The 20,178-nt window shown below is 38.4% G+C and overlaps 1 protein-coding gene across 5 annotated transcripts in view; it reads left to right on the top strand.

Moving 5' to 3' along the window:
- The window catches only part of npas3 (neuronal PAS domain protein 3), a 324,250-nt gene that overhangs the window by 297,085 nt on the left and 6,987 nt on the right, over positions 1-20,178 (top strand). For all 5 annotated transcript variants that reach the window (XM_065253793.1, XM_065253789.1, XM_065253784.1 and 2 more), the window contains 3 exons: positions 7,955-8,073; positions 12,156-12,349; positions 15,191-15,297. In XM_065253793.1, coding sequence (XP_065109865.1) covers positions 7,955-8,073; positions 12,156-12,349; positions 15,191-15,297 — 420 coding nt within the window. The remainder of the gene's footprint in view (positions 1-7,954; positions 8,074-12,155; positions 12,350-15,190; positions 15,298-20,178) is intronic.

Below are 20,178 nucleotides of genomic sequence, written 5' to 3'. Positions count from 1 at the left end.
GGACATCTCACCACAACATTACTGAATACTGCACTGCAAAAATGACTTTCTTATTTAGTATTTTTGTCTTGTATACAGTACAAATATCTAGAAATTCTTAAATCAAGATATATTTACTTGATGAGTAAAATGCCTTATTCAAAAAAATATACAAATTAAGTGAATTTGTGCTTAAAACAAGCAAAAATATCTGCCAAGATCTTGAATTAAGTGTTTAAGAAAAAAGAAAACTTATTTCAAGATTTTTTTTCTTACCCCATTGGCAGATTTATTTGCTTGTTTCAAGCACAAATTTACTTAAATTGTATATTTTTTGTCTAAAAACTAGACTCATTTTCCTCATCAAGAAAATACATCTTAATTTAAAAAATTCTAGATATTTGTACTGAAAACAAGACAAAAATACTAAGTAAGAAAGGCATTTTTTGCAGTGTGTTGTTATTGTTTCACATTTGCTCACTATAATCCAACGTTTCTAGAGTTTCTGGTTTTTAATCCAAATCAAATGAGAAATAGCAGTCAAGATATATGGCCGTGCTATTCCAGCATGCATCTGATTCGTCAAAAAGTAATCAAAAGAGAGAAAAGGCACTGCAAGAGCGGCCCGACCATTTACAGCTGCCTCATTGTATAGACTCGCAGTATATCTGAAGAAGTTTATTCGTGGGCAAAAGAAAAGAAATAAGGTGTTATTCAGTGAAGTCTGGCATGGATTATTCAAAAGACAAATAGTACGATGTAAAGTTTTACTGCATCCCATTTATCTTGAGGGCCGTTTGGAGCCTGTATGCCTCCTTATGCGTTTCCTTTTCCTGTTTTGGTGAACATATGGCCTCAGTAGTTTGAGGGATGCAACTTCCAACATTTTCCTTTGTGCATAATTGTTTTCGTTCTTCATTTATTTATTGTTTTGGTCCAGAGTGGTCTGAAATTCTTGAAGCTGTTTTGCAACAAACATATTTCATCTGATGAACGATCAACATATTCTACAGAGATTCGCCGGGTGTACTTTACCGCAAGTGTCATTTGTTTCGCAGCTCACCGCGGTGACATCTCAAGCCCGCGTCTGAGCCTTTTACTTGCCAGGGAATCCTTTTTCATTATTGCTGGATTAAATATTGATCACAGTTTTAAGTGTCTCTAACAGCGCCTAGTGTATAATGTATTGCGAGCGCCGCCTTAAAGGCATGCATTACAAAAACGCAAAATTACTTCATAACCAATAATAAAAAAGATCGTACTACACTTTCACATGCGGTTCGGCAGATGTACATGTCATTAATGCAACGGACACATCGATATGTTGGCCGACAAAGAGAAATGACCCGAATTGGGAAGTGACCTATAGAATAGATAACATACTCCCCTCCTGTACTCTTGTAGACGCCCATAGGGGCAGCGTTGACAAATCACCTCCTATGTCTCAATATGGAGCCAGACGGTGGTCCAATTAGCACAGAGCTGTTTGAATTATACATCATTACTAATGTACAGAGCAAAACCCTAATCTGTTAGACCCGAGCGAGACAGCTCTGTTCCTCACAGAAACGAATGCGGCCTACACGTTTAATCTTGATTTATCTTTTACGTTAAACCACTGACGTCCTGAATCGGTACTAATATTTATATAAATATAAAGTGAGGAATATTAGCCGGAGAAGTTGAGTTTTCCTAGCGGCCTATAAGTCATACGCAGCGTGTGCCGGTGTACCGCAAGGATTACTTGAGCCAACGACAGGCGAAGACCCGGACGAGATCTGTCAGCTGGTTATTGATGGTCAACACTCAGCATAGAATGTAATACTTTTAAAATCTCATCATTTATTCTTAGACACATTCATTCCCAAAGGTTTCATCAAGAAAATTAATCCCGATGCCTCCCAGGTCGTAAATTTACCTCGCTCCCACACAAATAATATTTTCTTTTTAAAAAGTCATCTTGGGTGTTGTCAGTTTTATATGAGGAACAGATTTTTATAGCGAAATAGGTTTTATTTTTGAAACTCTACAAAACAAACTCTTTCATAAAGAGGCTATCTGAGGATGGTTGTAAGTGTGTCTGTGTTGTCTCACGAGGATTGCAAGTGAAGGGTGTTGGGTCAAGATACTGCACAAAACTAAACTTTTTTTACAGTGATTGTATCTTCACTTTAGTTGTACCATGGTGTATATGAAATTAAAATTGTATGCATATTTTTGTATAATGAATAAACAAGATTTCCAATGATATATGGTTTGGTAGAATAGGACAATATTAGTCTGACATACAACTATTTGAAAAGCTGTAATCTCAGAGTGCAAAAAAAATTAAATATTAAGAAAATCGCCTTTAACTCTTTCCAAGCCAGCGTTTTTAATAAAAGTTGCCAGCCAGCGCCAGCATTTTTCATGATTTTCACAATTTACAGCTGTTTGCCCTAGGGCGACACTTCCGGGTTTTATAAGTTGCGGAAAAGCACCACCTGGTGGATAATAGCGGTATTGCGGAAAGCCGGAAATACTCGTCATTAGCAGGGAAGTGTTTTCTCTTAAAACATTTTCTCTCTGGCGGTGAAAGAGCTAAAGTTGTCCAAATTAAGTCCTTAGCACTTTATTCAATCATAAAAATAAAACTTTTGATATATTTATGGTAGGACATTTACAAAATATCTTCATGGAACATGATCTTTACTATATCATTACTATATTCATATTTTTGGCATAAAAATTTATCATTTTGATCCATACAATGTATTTTTTGCTACAAAAACTGGGTCGCATATAGTTATGCATACATTGTAATCTGAAATATTATTAAAGTGCTCATCTGCATCTTGATCTGCATCATAAAAGTTTGTGACTGTGAATATACTTGATGTTTTTAAATAAATATAATGCATAAGAAAAATATTTTCGATGATCCGCTTATTCATAGATGAGTTTAGGACATACACTGGGGCTTGTAGTGGTTATAGTGGTTTCAGTATTTTTTATGATAAATTATCTGTTGAAGTAATTAGCATATATCATGTTTTAATGGGGATATAAAACCGTTATGGATACCACTGTGACCTAACTTTTCTTCATTTATACTGATTTGTATCTTTTTGTACATGCGCTTATATTTTATTCATCTCGTGCCACATTGTAAAAAGTAAAAGTTGGATCAACTTAAAAAATTACTTTAATTGGTAACGCCTTAAAATGTGAAGTTTTTTCAACTTAAATTTTCTTTAAAGGATTAGTCCACTTTAAAGATGGGGTCCATTGACTTTTCATAGTAGAAAAAAAATACTATGGTAAGTCAATGGGCCCCATTTTTAAAGTGGACTTTATCCATATTTAAGTGCTATAATTGTGTCCCCAGTGCTTCTATCAACCTAGAAAATGTGAAAATGATCAACCCAGTAACTTAGTTTTGGTAAACCATTCTCTGTAAGCATGTGAAAAATAGGTCATTGAAATTTGGCTCCCCTTGTGATGTCAGAAGAGGATAATACCGCCCCTTAATTTGCACTATCCAACCACGGCACTGCCATTTAATGCAGAGATCAGCTCATTTTAAGAGGACACACCCAAAAACGGCACATTTTTGCTCACACCTACAAAGTGACAATTTTAACATGCTATAATAAATTATCTATATTACATTTTGAGCTAGAAGTTCACATATGTTCCTTTGGGGACACTAAAGATTTATTTTACATATTAAAAAGTCTTGTGAAATGTCCTCTTTAAGTAAAATTTTTTTTTTAAATTTAGGTATTAGTTTTTTAAGTAGAGCAGCTTTCACTTTTTACAGTGTAAGCAAGGCTGGCGAGATTCCCAGTCTTTGTTACTGCAGTCGTAAGTGATGTTCTGGAATTCTGCGCATTGTTCTGGAACAAGATTCTCTGTCACGCTTTATTTCATATTCACGTCATTATCAGCGAGAGAGGTCGCAGAGGGCATGCGGCAAGCGACCTCTCCATCAGAGCGGCACACGTGTTAAAAAAGGACGGCGTATCTTTAAGCCCGTCTCGTTCTTAATGAAAACGGCGAGTTCCAGCGGCCTCTGATCTTGTGTTTTAGTCAAATAGAAGTCTACGCTTGACTGACAGCTCTGATCTAAAGCATTTAAGTGCAAGTTTTGATCTCTTTGCCTTTGATTAAAACTAATGAGCTCATTTAATTCAAAATGGGAATCTCTGATAAGAGAAATAAGGTTGATGTGATTGGATTAGAGAGGCAAATTAAACTCTTAGAGATGAAGTTTGTGCTTATATAGTGTATTAAAAAGCTGTTGGCATATTCTTGTGTGTTAGATGATGAGAAAAATTTCATAGTAATTCATATTTAATCAGAAGAAATGAAATGACTAAATATAACATGGCTCTGCCTTTTCCCCAGAGTGATAAAGAACTAGTTAGATTTTAAATGACATTTAATTCATGTTCTCGAAAAGAAAGGGAAGGAGAAAAAGAAGAGAGAGAGAGAGAGAGAGAGAGAGAGAGAGAGAGAGAGAGAGACATGCGAGCGTACATGTGCATTTCCATAACTACTGACACTTTTATGTCCCAGGAGTTTTTATTAAAACTGACCGATTTTAGAAATTATTTCTTTAAAAGCTTTTCATACTATGAAAATCTATTACAAAATTGTAATCATTGTTAAGAAAATCTAAATTTGGTCTGTAAAAATATTGCCATAATAAAAAGTGATTATTCATTCATTTGAATTATGTGTGTATTTATAAAGGGCTGTACGTCAGTCCTTGCTAAGGCATCTGCCATTTCATTTCAACACTGTTTCTAATGGGCTTTCAACCACAAAATGAATCAAAGTCCACAGAGTCAAAAGTGCCAATAGTTTAAGAAACACCCATTAATATAAGTGAAGAGCAGAAATGTCCAGGGCACAGCTGCAACAAACCCTGTAGTTAATTATTGTCACTTATGTTTTTCTGAACTTTTAAGAGATTTTTTGCAATTGGTTGAATGTGTCTTTGTTAGCTCAGTCATCTTATATCTGTGTCTTATGTCTTGTGCGTGTAGTATGATTTTAATTCAATGCGTCTGTTTGTTCCTCACACTTGATTCAATGCAACAAGGGTGAAGTTTACTAGTATAAACTCCTTGACAGATGCTTGTTTGTAACATGTCGAATGTCAAGATAAAATGTGGCATTCATTTAACTCCAATCAAGCATGTTATGGCAAATATGCAGAAAATATCATCAGGTGTTCTCATTTTACGATCAAGACAAGAACTGTCTCATGTCATACGACAATTATATGATCATGCATTACAAATACATCGGATGGGTTCTTTTGATGTTCTCCTTAAATAATTAAACTAGATTTTTTTGTTTTGAAAATCTGCTACCTCGGTGCTTGGGTGTAAAAAAAATTCAAATAAAAACATTCTTGGAGAAACTAGAAACGTAAAAACATTAAATCTTTCCCTGCCAGCGTTTTTGAAAAAAGTCTCCAGCCAGCATTTTTTTATTATTTTTTTCACAAATGTTTAGTGCCTTCCAGAAAATGTTTTTAAATATATAAACATACAATATATCAAATGAAAGACAATACCCTCTGCTTTCAAACAAAAAATATGTTTCATCCTACCTTCATTTTTTTCCCTTTTTATCAACTCTCAAATATGGGTAGGTTTCTACAGAAATACAACATTTTGAGCAAAAACCTGAAATAATTCAATTTTTGTAAAGGACTTTTGATAGAAACCAGGGGCTTCATTTATAAAGCGTGCATACACACAGATTTGATTGTAAAGTGTGCATACGCAAAAATCCACGGCAAAGTCCATATTTATAAAAACTGTCTTTGACGTGGAAAAGTGCTTAGCGCCACATCAGGGTCTGAGCAGATGTACGCACTTTTGCTTTTCCGATTGCTGCAGGTTTTTGGAAATATAAGCCATTCTTGCTGCTTGAAATTGGGTTTAAACATTGACAGACCCTCTTTTATATGCTCAGCTGCGCACAAGTTCAAGATCATTTGCGATTTATAAATTTCACATCGGAAAGAAAGGGGTACGCATGTTTTTTACATTCAGTTTATGAATCACACATACGCATTTTTGATAAATGATCATAAGATCAAATGTAGGATGGTTTCTACGCAGCATTTTATAAATGAGGCCCCAGTATCAGAACGATGATCAAAACATACACAGAGTTTAAACTGTTTGCCCAGAAGGACTACTTCCAGGTTTTATAAGTTGGGTTTGAGCGCCACCTGGTGGATAATAGCGGAAATACAGATTGCCGGAAAAAAACGTCATTGGCAGGGAAAGAGTTAACAAGACATTTTTATGGTTCTGATCTAACTAAAACAAAATAAAGATTATCTTGAACAAAATTTGTCATTCGTAATTTGCTCCTACTGTGACACGAAGGTGCCACTAGAGGGCGATGATAGCATGGCCTTCACTGCTCTTTATTAGAAACATGGCAAGAATTGCAAATACATTCGCTATGAGCGAAAGCGTTAAAGATGCAATCAACACAAGTGCTTAAAATCTATAACGTCTAAAACGTTACATGCCGAATATACAACCTGATCTCACGAGAATTTGTACATATTTTACGAGTTGGCTAAATTGTCTGAATTCATACGAATTAAGTTGTGCAAAAACGTACTATTATCATAAAAAACAATAACGAAATGTACGAATGTGGTCGTACAAATGAATAAGAATTATACCACGGGTCTGTTGAATGCTTGATTCTGATTGGCTGAGAAATGTTCCATGGGTGTTGATTATTTTTCTATACACGCACGCCTGACCTGTCAAATGTCTTAACTCTTTCACCGCCAGCGTTTTAAAAAAAGTTGCCAGCCAGCGCCAGCGTTTTTCATGATTTTCACCAAAGTTTAATGCCTTCCAGAAAATGTTCTTCTTTAAATATATAAACATACAATATACCAAATGAAAGAACAGACCCTCTGCTTTCAAACAAAAAAAAAACGTTTCATCCTACCTTCAGTTGTTCTTTTGTAATCAGCTTTTGAATATGGGTAGGTTTCTGCAAAAACACCAAATTTTGAGCAAAAAGCAGAAATAATTCCATTTTTGTGACGGACTTTTCATAGAGATCCCATTCAGAGCGATCTTTAAAACAGACACGGACATGCAGCCGCTTGCCATAGGGCAATACTTCCGGGTTTAAAAAGTTGCGGAAGGTGGTGGATAATAGCGGTATTGCGGAAAGACGGAAAATCTCGTCATTGGCGGGGAAGCGTTTTCTCTTAATTGACGAGATATCTCGTCAATGGCGGTGAAAGAGTTAAACAATAGGCACCAGATTAATGTTTGTGGTAACCGTGGTATAAGCAGAATAATTGACTCCGGTCTTTTGAATTATTCAAAAATAAATGCACTCCGCGAACCACCTTGGATGTGAATAATTTTCTTATAATTCAACGGCCTGTCATCCATTACATTACTTACTTAGCCACCTTGTAAAATATGTATGGATTGCAATGATATAGGATTGGAATATACTGTAATGCTTCAATTGTTAGTTCTTAGCTTAAATCCCCAAATGAGAAACAATAATAATGATCTGTTAGAAAGAATCGTTCATTATTTTCATCTAAAAATGCTTAGTTCTTTTCTTAAATTGTTCTTAATTTTTTCATTTCTTAATTTACTCATTACCGAGAAGGCCAATATGTCCAACTCCTGCCTGGTGAGATTTATTTGCCACGTAGAGTTTAAAGCAATTAACATGTTAAGCTGAAGCTTTGTCTGATGCTATTAGTAAATACAATTAAAACATTGTCAGAGTTTCATTAGCACCTTCCCTCTTATCAGGTTGTGCTGTTTCATTAACTGTCTACCTACTGATGATAGAAACTCAATGAGAAGTTATTGCACTAAGGCGGTTTGATATCATCTTCCCCTCTCTGGGGTTTTTCTGCGGGTTGTGTATTGGTTTAGTGATAGAAATGTTTGTTTGTTTGTTTCTGCAGTGGAGTCCAGCAGCCCCAGCCTTCTGTCTCCAGATAACACTCTAGAACGTTCCTTCTTCATAAGAATGAAGTCCACGCTAACCAAGAGAGGCGTTCATATCAAGTCTTCTGGATACAAGGTAAGACTGTCATAATAACATTTACAGTTTTATTCTTGGCAGATGCTTTTATTCTGAGAAACAGTGGATTTAACTTTAACTTTCTAAAGAAAACGCTTGAAAAAATAATTGAACCTGACGTGTTGATTGTATTTTTACGGTACATTCACACGGGGCGTAAGTGTTAACGCTTCCCATTCACTTTTAATGGGTGATGTCATGCGTTGCCGAACAGAATTGTGGATCCGTTGGTGCCACGTCACTGCCATTGCTCGCGGCAAAAGTTGAACATTTCTCAATTTTTTAAGCGGCAATGCGTGCGTCAGCCAATCAGATCACCTTATGTAAATAACCTAGGCAGAGCCAGCCAATTATGTTTATGGAAGACCGGAGCATGTGTTGCGGCCACTGTGATTGGCTGTTGGGCATGCTTCAGACAAGCCTTCTGTCAAGCGTTAACGCATCTGTCCTGTGTGAATGTACGGTAAGGGTTTACATCTTTCGAATCACAAGAATCTCAGCTTTTCCAAAGATATGTGGCTAAAGCAAATCGTACAAAAATTTACAAATTTGGCTGTATGAATTCATACAATTAGCCACCACGTAAGATACGTACGAATTGCAATGAAATTGTATTGAATTTAACATGATTTGAAGTTGTTGGTGTTTAAAAGCAAGCCTGTGATGTTAAAAAGTCATTTTCATAGTTAACTTTTAGTGTTAAAATGGCGTATTTAAAGGTGCAGTGTGTACATTTCAGCGGCATCTAGTGGTGAGGTTGCGAACTGCAACAATCAGCTCAGTCCACTGCTCACCCCTAACTTTTGAAACGCATAGAGAAGCTTTAGTAGCCGCCACCGGAAAACATGTCATCGTTGGAGACAACTTGGTAAAAAAAGTTTGTCCATTAAGGGCTTCTGTAGAAACATGGTGGCACAAAATGGCGACTTCCACGTAAGGGACCCTCAATGTATGTAGATAAAAAGTCTTATTCTAAGGTAATTAAAACATAATGGTTCATTATAAAAAGGTTTTTATGCACCCCTAATGATATAGTTTTGTATATTATTTTGCATTTCTGTCAAGAGATTCTTCTAAAAAATTACACATTGCACCTTTAAAGCTGAAGTCATCCTGCTTATAATCGCCTCTATTTTTATTTTCAAAATTGTTGTTTTTAGAGCAGCATAATAAAGTTTAAATGTATTATCTCCAGATGAATGCATTTAAATAACAGTAATTGGCCTGTATAGTGCTTTTATTGTTGTTAATGTTATCGTTTTTTTAATGGCCTTGTTTAGTATTTTCATTTCTGTATTTGTGTGATTATGGGATGATCATGCTTATTTTATAGCTTATTAAAGAATATTTCAATATGCTTATGAATTTCTGTTCTCATAGAACCTGGGCAGTCTTTAAATTCACCTTTGTTTAGTTAACACGGAGAATGTCAGCGATATCTTGCCGAATACCATACTAAAATGTCCATTTTGACATTTATTATCAGATTGTTAATAGTAAACTATGATTGTGTGGCAAGAGACTGATATCCAACCCCCCTCTTCGCATCCATCTGGACGTAGATTCGATGCAAATAAGCGTGAAGTCGGGGAGCACACTAACCCATAGCATAAATATTCACACACGCACATGCGCATATATTACCAGCCAGACAAGGCCACTTCTTATTGCATTTACTACCAAATTGAGTCAATATTTGTGTTGTTACATAATACACAAGTATGAATTTTGCATACGGCGCAACAGCATTAGGTGGTCGAATGGAAGCACTGCACTCATCACGGCTGTTTATATCTTCGCTTTACTTTGGAGGTCAAATCAAAGTGAATTCTTCTCCAGCTTAGACTTGTCTTCCTTTTTTGCCCAAGCATCTCGGCTCAGTTAAAGCACTCATGTAAAAGCACTCTATCATTACTCGTGCCGTATCGCATTTCAAAAGCACTCCAGAGAATCCCTAGAAACAGATGAATCTTATTTCTTATGTATACCTATTCTATATTCACCGGCGCGGTGACGGGCGGACGGGTGGGGGCATTGTGTGCTGAACCATGAATTATAAAAATTGATCCTTTTGTTATGTTGGCTTGTATTAAATTGAGATATGCTATGCGGCTGCCTCTCGCTGCGGCCGCCGTGAACCCTCGCCATGTCAGCTTGCATTTAGCAGCCCGAGCATATTTAATGTTTTGCCACTGCGTATGATGTTCTTGCCAAGAGCGTTCCTGCAGCTATTCACCAGCGAGTCTCTCTTTGTGGCAATTACTTCAAAAGTTGTATTTTCAGACTAACTTTTTGATGCCCCTCGCTTTGGGCTTCAGAAAGCATCATTTCCATTTTGTATGTTTTTAATACGACTCAGTGTTTATTTATTGAAAGGGAAAGTGTTATACAGGTTGGAATGTGGTTTGTGAAGGTGGCATGCATGTATTGTCTAGCCTGGCGTGGCTCAGTGTCTTTGCCAGGATCGGTGTGCAGGTTTTATATCAGGCAGTCCTTTTTTTGTGTTGTTGCGGGCAAAAATCCTTGATCTTATGGCATGTTTTCTTAAAAAATGTGATGGAATATGCAGGATATTTGTACAATTTTATGCGTTTAAATTGCGGGAACTTGCAAAAACTGCAAGAACTTGCAAAAACTGCGGGAACTTTCAAAAACTGTTTGCAGCTTTTGCAGCTTTTCAAAGATGTTCACGTCACATAATCACGTCACTTCATAACGTTCCCATGGCAACAGGAGACAAAGCTGCGCTTGTGTGAAGTTAATGCAACATTTTTCAACTTTCTGCTAAAATATATGTGATTTTGCTATGAAAAGGCGGGGATTATGAAGTCATGCAAGCCCAGCATATTTTGCATACGGAAATCTGCAATTTATGCTACGAAAGTGTGGCGTATTTAAAAAATGCATAATCACGTTTTTCTGAAGGGACTTATTGTGTTGTTATTTGCATCTTGAAATTCGACAACAGCTGCATCAGTTTTGACATGCATGTGCATCTGTTTAATGCTGCAATATCACTGACAGGATTAAAGTTTGGTTTAGGGTTAATTGCATGTTTTTACGGTAAAATCTGTTTAACTATATATCAGGCGTTTTAAATTACACAAATAAAGTGAAATATTTTCAAGCAAAAAGAATGAAATATAATTATAGCTAATATAATAGCTATAGTATGATAACTTAAATCACGTCTATTTAGGCTGCACACTAGGTTTCCTAACAGAGCAATATTTCACTTTACAACATATATTCCCACCAAAGTAAATTGTGCATGACAAACAGGAATTTCCAGCTACTATTGAATGTGACAGATCCAATCGAAGTTTACGATAATCTAGAATTACAGCCTGATGTGAGAAATCCTTTGAAATCAGTAAAGTTTAAACAAACTCTGGCTCTCTCAACTCCACACCTGCAGCTTTTAGTCAGTGTGTTTAGTGATGGAGGCAGTCAGTTAGTCCCTGGGTTTGGGTTGCTTGTCGTACAAAGCATCAAAGACCCCTGTCGGCTTGTGGACTCTGTGACTTCGGGGGCCGAGAGTGTCTATATGAATGATGCTAATAGTATCTCGCCAATCTCTGAGGTGAACCAATGAAAGGATAGTGTCAGAAGTTTAAAAAACTACAAAAACAATCCCCTCCAGGTTTCCCTGGGTGATTAAAATGGTCGGCTCCAAAAAAGAAAGTGGTTGTCGATCGAGTCAATGCATCCTCTGGGTAAAATGGGCTACAAAGACTTTAAAGCATTGCACACTTTAAAGCCAGGAAATAGTAATTAGTGCTCCTAACTTTGTTTTCTCTCACTTATTTCAAAGTTAAAATTGTGTTTCTTCCTTTTTTTAATGAACATACTCAACTCATAAAACCAGATACCTGGTTTGGATATTGATCAGCTGTTCTCTGTGGCATATACACAATTTAAAACTAGATTATATCTAAACTAAAAGTAGGAAACTATATTTAATTTCTGCCGTGTTAACAAGGAACTGTTTTCTTTTACCTTCATAACGTTGTAGAAGACACTGGGTTGAGGTCGGGTTCTGTTCATGCTAATATTTTTTTTTTTCGTTTTGTCTCTTCAAGGTGATCCACATTACAGGCAGGTTAAGGATAAGAATGGCATTAACACACAGTCGTTCCGTACCCAATCAGATCATGGGTATGGTCGTGGTCGCCCATGCACTTCCTCCACCCACCATCAACGAGGTTCGGATCGACTGCCAGATGTTCGTTACACGGGTCAACATGGATCTCAACATTGTCTACTGTGAAAACAGGTACTTTACCCTTTACTTAATATTTAAACAACCTTAAAAGTGTTAGATACTTAGTCCACACAGACACGGGTATTTTTATAACCGTGACTTTTTACACGGTTCGACCGTGAAACCGCATATTTTTACAAAAACCCCTGCCTTGATGAGGATTTTAAGGAACGCCGGTAGCAGTGTTGTCGTGTAGACAGTACAACCGGGGGGTTTTGCCTTGTGACGTCAAAGTGTGTGCCATTATTCGCTGTGTTTAACGTCCGATTGTGTGCCACTGACTGCTTTGTTGAGGGTTCTGTGCAATGGCGGATAACTTTTTGTTAGGCTTCTGATTGGCCAAGGTGGCTTTACGATTTGGGTTATATTGCCGCCTACTGGTGTGGCATGCTCTTGACACCACTTGATAGCGTGTTTTTGCTTTTTCATGTGGATGGAGATTTCTTTTAAACCGAGCCTGTGTGGACGGGATTTTTTTAGCGGAAAAACTCTGGTTATAAAAATGCCCGTGTCCGTGTGGACTAGGCCTTAGTTGATATATTTGTTTACCTTCTAGTTTATCAGCCCCAAAAATGCTTATAGGGATAGTTCACCCAAAAATGAAAACAAAAGATATTTTGATAGATGATGGTAAGCACACAGTTGACTTTACCCATTGACTTCCATAGTAGAATAAACAAATACCATTGTGGAAGAATGCTCATGCGCACAGACATGCAGTGTTTCTTTACAAAGTAACATCGCCAACTACTGGCCTGGCACGCGTAATAAATACGACTAAAAATGCTTTGTGTAAATTTTAATTGTTTTGACAACGTTGGCTTGTGTACGTTTCATTAACGCAAGGATAAACTTTTTACTACATCATAAATCATAGCAAGCACACAGTTGTAAGAAAAACAAATACTATTGAAGTCAATGGGTACCGTCAACTGTGTATCTATAATCTATCCATTTAAGAGCTCAAAACTAATGAAAGCATACCTCGAATTTAGGTTTTAACCAAATGTATCTAAATCCAAAATATTGCACTATTTTTAGAGGATCTGTGGGTGAAAATGTGTTGTACTATATTGGATAATCTGCCACTGTCATGTTTGTGTGTAGTTCATTATGAAGCTGTTAGCAACAAGTTCTGCTTAAGCGCAATCCCGCAGTGACCTTGTTTGAACATCTATCGCTCGTTTGAAAAGCAATCCAAGAGAAAAGCCTCGTTTGTACCTACAAAACATCTGTGGTTGCGCTGCTGCCCCATAAAATGAGAACATCTTAATTTGGCCAGGCCTGAAAGGAAATATCATATTAGTTTTATTTATATCGCTGGGATTGAAGTTGTCCCAATGTCTACTCAAATTTTAACCACTCCAGTGCACTTAATATATTTATGAGAGAATGGAATCGGGCCAAGTCTATAGTGGAGTTATCATCACAGCCAAACGCCTGCTCTTAAACGGTAGTGGATAGAGATCGGTAGACCATTTTTTATAGGTTCTGTTCTCTGGACCATGATTTAAAAATAGTCTCAAAATATCCAGTTAATGTTATTGAAAGGCATTTCAAATGGTTCGTTCCACCTGTTTTTATCAAATTTTCAATAATTCTGTAATAATTGCTTTTAGATTCAACAAGCAGTTGGTAAAGCAGCAGTAGGTCAGAAAATATAACATCTATAATGAATACTGGCTGACAGCTTGCCATCGCAGATGGAAATGATTTTAATGAATAAAATCTGTTGCAGTTTACTTAGCTTACTGGATGGCTGTTTGCTGGAAAAGCTCAATGTTTGTATTAGCGAGATACAGAAAATTCATCAGGTCACCTATTGTAGAATCTGATTGGTTGCTTTTTGTGGGATGCTCATGTATTGGCTCTCACAAGTAACCCAATTGGCTCCCACAAGTAATGGTTTCCAATTAAAATGTAGGGGCTGTTTTTATACCAAAATGTTTCCAACCAAAAACAGGAAACTCTTTTTGCGCTTTGAATGTGTGTGACAACAGCGGTTTGCGGTCCGAAAATGCTAACTTTTGAAAACTGGTTTCAATGTTTTTGTAAACGATTGTGTTACTGCTTCCATTTAAACAAAGAAAATACAAATCTGTGAAAATGTTTACAAAGTTTAGAAATCTTTAAGGCTTTATACTCCAGGGTCACTTGTAGTTATAACCAACATCATCAATCGCCCAATCAAAACTGCCGTCTTGATTGTTTGTATTTAGCGCTCTGTAGGACAATGCATTTGTGCCCAGGCGTGCAGTGTTGCTTTACAAAGAAACATAGCACGCATAATACAGCATTTTATTTTGTGGATCTACCTCCCCTAGAGTTAAACATTTGATTTTTACTGTTTTGGAATCTATTCAGCTGATCTCCAGGTCTGGCGATACCACTTTTAGCATAGCTTAGCATTCCTCCATTGAATCTGTTTAGACCAGTAGCATCGCGCCTAAAAAAGTAACCAAAGAGTTTTGATATTTTTCCCCATTTAAAACTTGACTCTTCTGTGGTTACATCGTGTACGGAGACCGGCGGAAAATTTAAGTTGCGATTTTCTAGGCAGATGTGGCTAGGAACTATACTCTGATTCTGGCGTAATAATCAAGGACTTTGCTGCCGTAACATTGCTGCCGTAACATTTTCGGGCACTACGTAATATCATTGCGCCTCCTGCAGCCATGTTACGGCAGCAAAGTCCTTAATTATTACGCCAGATTGAGAGTATAGATCCTGAAGAAATTTGTCTGGATGGTGAAATATAGCTTCAGGTGGTTGGAGGTTAAAAAACCTTAGGAATGTGCATTAAGAAAGTAAACAAGGTGAATGTTAATATCATGTTAACTAAATCCTTTCCAGAATCAGCGACTACATGGACCTGACACCTGTCGACATCGTAGGGAAGAGATGTTATCACTTCATTCACGCAGAGGACGTGGAAGGCATACGGCAAAGCCATTTAGACTGTGAGTACATCTGCCCCCAAATCTATCCAATCAATCTGTGCAGCCACACAGCAGTGCCAAAAACTACAGGATGGTTGTTAAAGAGCAAGATTCAGTGTCCTTACATGCTTTAGTAAGACTCATTGATCACTGGTCAATGAACGTAAGAGCACAGGGCGTTACGTGCCAAAGCTAGTGTAATATGTTCCCAGCAGCCCTTCAGTGTAATGGGACAGCAGTGTGACAGGCGAGATTATCCATGCTAGAGCTTCGTCTTATAACTGACCATGACGAAGGACCGTTTCCTTCTGCCAGACGGCAGGCAGATTCGTGCATTCAAAACAAACCCTGTATTTATCACAAGATGCAGAACACTGTTGAAAATCGCCATTCGTTCGATAGGCTAGTGCATTTCACTCTTCACCCAAAAATGAGAAGTCGTTTTTTATTCGCCCGTATGAATTTGCGTCTGTGCAAGCCGGAAAATGTGATTTTTATGTAGTGAATGATCTGTAAATGAAGACTGGGGCTGTCAAGCTCACCATGACAAAAAGCAGTATTAAAGTTTCATAAAAATCGTATATATGACGCATGTGCTATTCCATATGATGAACTTGCTGGACTGAAATATAAAGTCATTAATCATTGGAAATCTTGCAAAGCTCATGGAAGAAGCAACAATGTGGTTGAATCCTTCTTTTGAATCGTATGTTTTAAGTAAATAGCTAGATCCAATACCAAACCATTCTCAGTGATTAAATCAACATTTGAAAGATATTTTTTTAGTTTAGCTAACTATAACAATCTGGTTGGAGAAACGAGTCATGTTGACCAATTTCATGATACTTCTCTGGTGTTTTTTAGAGCCAGACAGCCCCAGCCCTTATTTATTTCTTTAAAAATCCATTTTTGCGTTCCTCAGAAGAACAAAACTCAAAAGGGTTTGAAATGATGCGAGTTAATGATGAAAAAATTGTAATTTCGGATGAATTATGAAATAGTCCTTTAAGTTGCTCCTCTCTATGTGCAGGCGCTACATTTCGAGGGCATTTTTATGTCATGTAGTATTCATCTGTCCAGATTCACTGGAGAGCTCTTTGAAGGTTCCTCAACCTTTTGCACGCTCTGCTTTCATCGCACTCGGCAGGAGGGCCGCTGACCGTCTGCAGGAGCGTTCGTGCTTTTTGAATATCCTAAATCATCTGTTAAGTGTGTTTTGGCAGCACACTTCCCCCTCCTCCAACCCTCCGCCATGATGGCAGAAATTCAAAGCGTTATTGAGAGCGGTGTAGCGTTTTATACAGTAAATATGCGTGCGGCTCTGCAGCAGGCAGTTTGCCATTATTTAAGTAGTGAGGGTCGAGGCGCAAGAAGAGGCAGGGGATAAATCCTGCGTTTTATTATGTGTTTGCAGAGGAGAGCGGGTGTCCTTGGGGCTGGCGAGGGAATTTGGAGCTGTCTGATTAGATATTGGGAGTTCAACTGAATTAGAGCGCAATTACCACTGTATTGCATTGTCCCTGTACCTTAAAAAGCCACCAGATTGGGTCCATTAGACCTTGATTTGAAAACCAGTGGAGGCAGAGAAGAAAAGAGTGGAGCTGTGGATTGAATTGATTATATAGATAGTTAGTTTGATGGACAGACGGACGGACGGACAGACATAGGACAGATAGACACTTGGACGGACGGATGGATAGTAGATTGATATAGACAGATATGGATGGACGGACGGAACACATAGACATACTTGAAAGAATGGATGGATGGATGGATGGATGGATCACATAGACATACTTGGAAGAATGGATGGATGGATGGATCACATAGACATACTTGGAAGAATGGATGGACAGACGGACGGATAGATAGTACACAGACATACTTGGAAGAATGGACAAATGGACAGCCGGATGGATGGACGGACGGACACTACAAATAGACATACTTGGAAGAATGGACGGATGGACAGCCGGATAGATGGACGGACGGACGGATAGTGCAAATAGACATACTTGGAAGAATGGATGGATGGACAGCCGGATGGATGGATGGATGGATAGTACACATAGACATACTTGGAAGAATGGATGGATGGACATCCGGATGGATGGATGGTTAGTACACATAGACAAACTTGGAAGGATGGATGGATGGCCGGACGGATGGATAGTACACATAGACATACTTGAAGAATGAATGGATGAATTAATGGATGGATAGTAGATAGATATAGACAGATATGGATGGACGGACATACAAATGGATACTACACATGATATACATACTTGAATGAATGGACGGACGGACAGACATGGGACAGATAGACACTTGGACGGCCGGACGGATAGTAGATAGATATAAACAGATATAGACGGACGGACGGAAAGACAGACAGACATAAGACAGATAGACACTTGGACGGCCGGACGGATAGTAGATAGATATAAACGGACGGATGGAGCACATAGACAAACTTGGGAGAATAGACAGATGTACAGCTCGATGGATGGACGGACAGATGGATAGTGCAAATAGACATACTTAGAAGAATAGATGGATGGACAGCCGGATTGATAGTACACATAGACATACTTGGAAGAATGGATGGATGGCCAGCCGGATGGATGGATGGATGGTTCACATAGACATACTTGGAGAATGGATGGATGGCCAGATGGATAGACGGACCGACAGCCGGATGGATGGATAGTACACATAGACATACTTGGAAGAATGGATCGATGGATGAATGAATGAATGAATGAATAGATGAATAATAGATCGATCAATACAGATATGGATGGACGGAGAGAGGAATGGATACTTCACATGATATACATACTTGGATGAATGGATGGACAGACAGGGATGAATGGACGGACAGACGGACATACTTAGACATACTTGAATGGATGGAAATAGATAGACAAAGATGGATGGATGATGGACGGACGTCTCTGTTATTTTGAGCTCTAGTTTTCTATAGAAGAATTAGAAAGCCAACTGGATCGCTCATAAAGAATCTGAGAGCAGGTGCTTTACACGGGCAGAAATACATTTTGACAGGTCTGACCTCACCTGTGTCAACTACCGAACAGGACCAACACGCTTAAATTAATAAAAGACATGAGCGAGCATAATATACGCTGCATAAATGCTCTGCGGGAGTGTGTGTGTTTTTACAAGCTGAGAAGGAAAGAGGTGGAAAACGATGGCTCACAGAAGTGTGCTGAAACCCCAGGAGAATGAAGCTCTGTGCCTGAAGGCAGAGTACAAGAGCCGGTCTCTGAAGACTAGTTCAAACTGACTTTAATGAAAAACTCCCTTCACTCTTTACTGGGCTTGAAGATAGACTCCACAGCTGCAGAAAAATACACCTGCTCTACACCCGGCGTACGTACCGTTGGCAGAGTTTCTTCCATAACGCGCTCAGAGTAAATATGAAGAAGATGTTTCTGTTAGTCAGTTTCCATGGATATGTGGTGTTCACATCAATAGTGCTTCATTTGAATGTGTTGTTGTTTTATATTACTGCAGGGTTTTTGTCTTTATTAGGACAGGACAGTATAGAGGTAATGGGAGACAGTAAAGTGAAAGGCGATGAGTTTCGAACACAGGACGTCGCACACAAGTGCAATACATAAGAGCGTGTATTAGCCACTAGACCATGTCTATGAAAAACCCATTTAGTAGTTTGCCAAATGCATAAACATAAATCTTTGCCAAAGCGGTGTATTTATTTTTTCCCAAATACATCTACGGTGGTTAGTATGTTTTATATTGTGGCTGAATAAACCATGCGCTCCCGATAGCTTAACCAAGGTGGTCTAGCGACTGCTAACAGCCCGTTGTTTCTCTAAATGGCCAACACATTTACTTTCTCAGCTGGCGAAGTCACATTAAAATCCAAAGAGTGCAGCATAAATGCTTCCCATTCACTTCTCCAGCCAGACCTTGCCAAGTTGCCGCAGATCCCCATGTCTGCTCTCTCATTCATAAAAGGCTTGTCTTTACAATAATACCCCAGTGGACTGCAAGGACTTTTCCATAAAGCAATTTCACGGGTGTAAATTACTTACTTTTATATGACAGTGACACTCTCTACCCCTCCTGCTAGAAGTGAGGCCACGTTGGGTAAAGGGTATCTGAAAGGTAGCTGCTATTATGGAAGGGATCCAAGTGATTTAACAGAACTGAAGGACAGGGGACCTGAGAGAGAGAGAGAAAAAGAGAGATGGAATGAGGGGATGGAAGTAGAGAGAGAAAGAGAGAGAGAGAGTGAGAGACCATCCTGCAGGCGTGCCCGAGGCTCCAGGAGAAAGCAGGGAGATTAAAGAGGCTGTATTCCTTTTAAAGCCTCCAAAAGCAGCCAACGACTCCTGCGCCGAAAATATAGAGAGGGATACAGAAAAGAGAGAGGGGAGGGGGCTGGAGAAAGGGGTGGCTTCATTACCACTAAATCAATAACTCAAGCAGGCCCTGATTGATTTAATGGCAGTGTAACTGAAAGGGGGTTAAAAAATAAGCCTTACCTGTACCGACGTGGTGTCGGGCGGAGACGTCAGGGGACATCACATCAAATGCAATGCAGATGAGATGGGCTCATCAGGTTTAAAGGCAGGGGGAAAGACGTCCTGGAACTTGTAGACAGTAATGAGGGTTTAAAGGTGCCGCAGTCTTCACAGGGAGAGGTGAAAATTGCGATATATGAATGACAAGATTACCGCAGGTACATCGAAACCATGCAAAAGTATTTTTTTGATTCAGTTTCTGTACAGTGCATATCTTTCTGTCTGTCTGTCTGCCTCTTTATTTATCGGTCTTTTTTTCAAAGAAGTAGCAATTAACTAAAACACTTTCTTCTTACCTAACTTATATGATCAAAAGGCACTTAGTTTT

Source organism: Paramisgurnus dabryanus, chromosome 17, assembly GCF_030506205.2.
Source record: "Paramisgurnus dabryanus chromosome 17, PD_genome_1.1, whole genome shotgun sequence".
NCBI classification, from domain to species: domain Eukaryota; kingdom Metazoa; phylum Chordata; class Actinopteri; order Cypriniformes; family Cobitidae; genus Paramisgurnus; species Paramisgurnus dabryanus.
The sequence above is the reverse complement of the archived record's forward strand: the minus strand, read 5'-3'. Positions and strand labels throughout refer to the sequence as shown.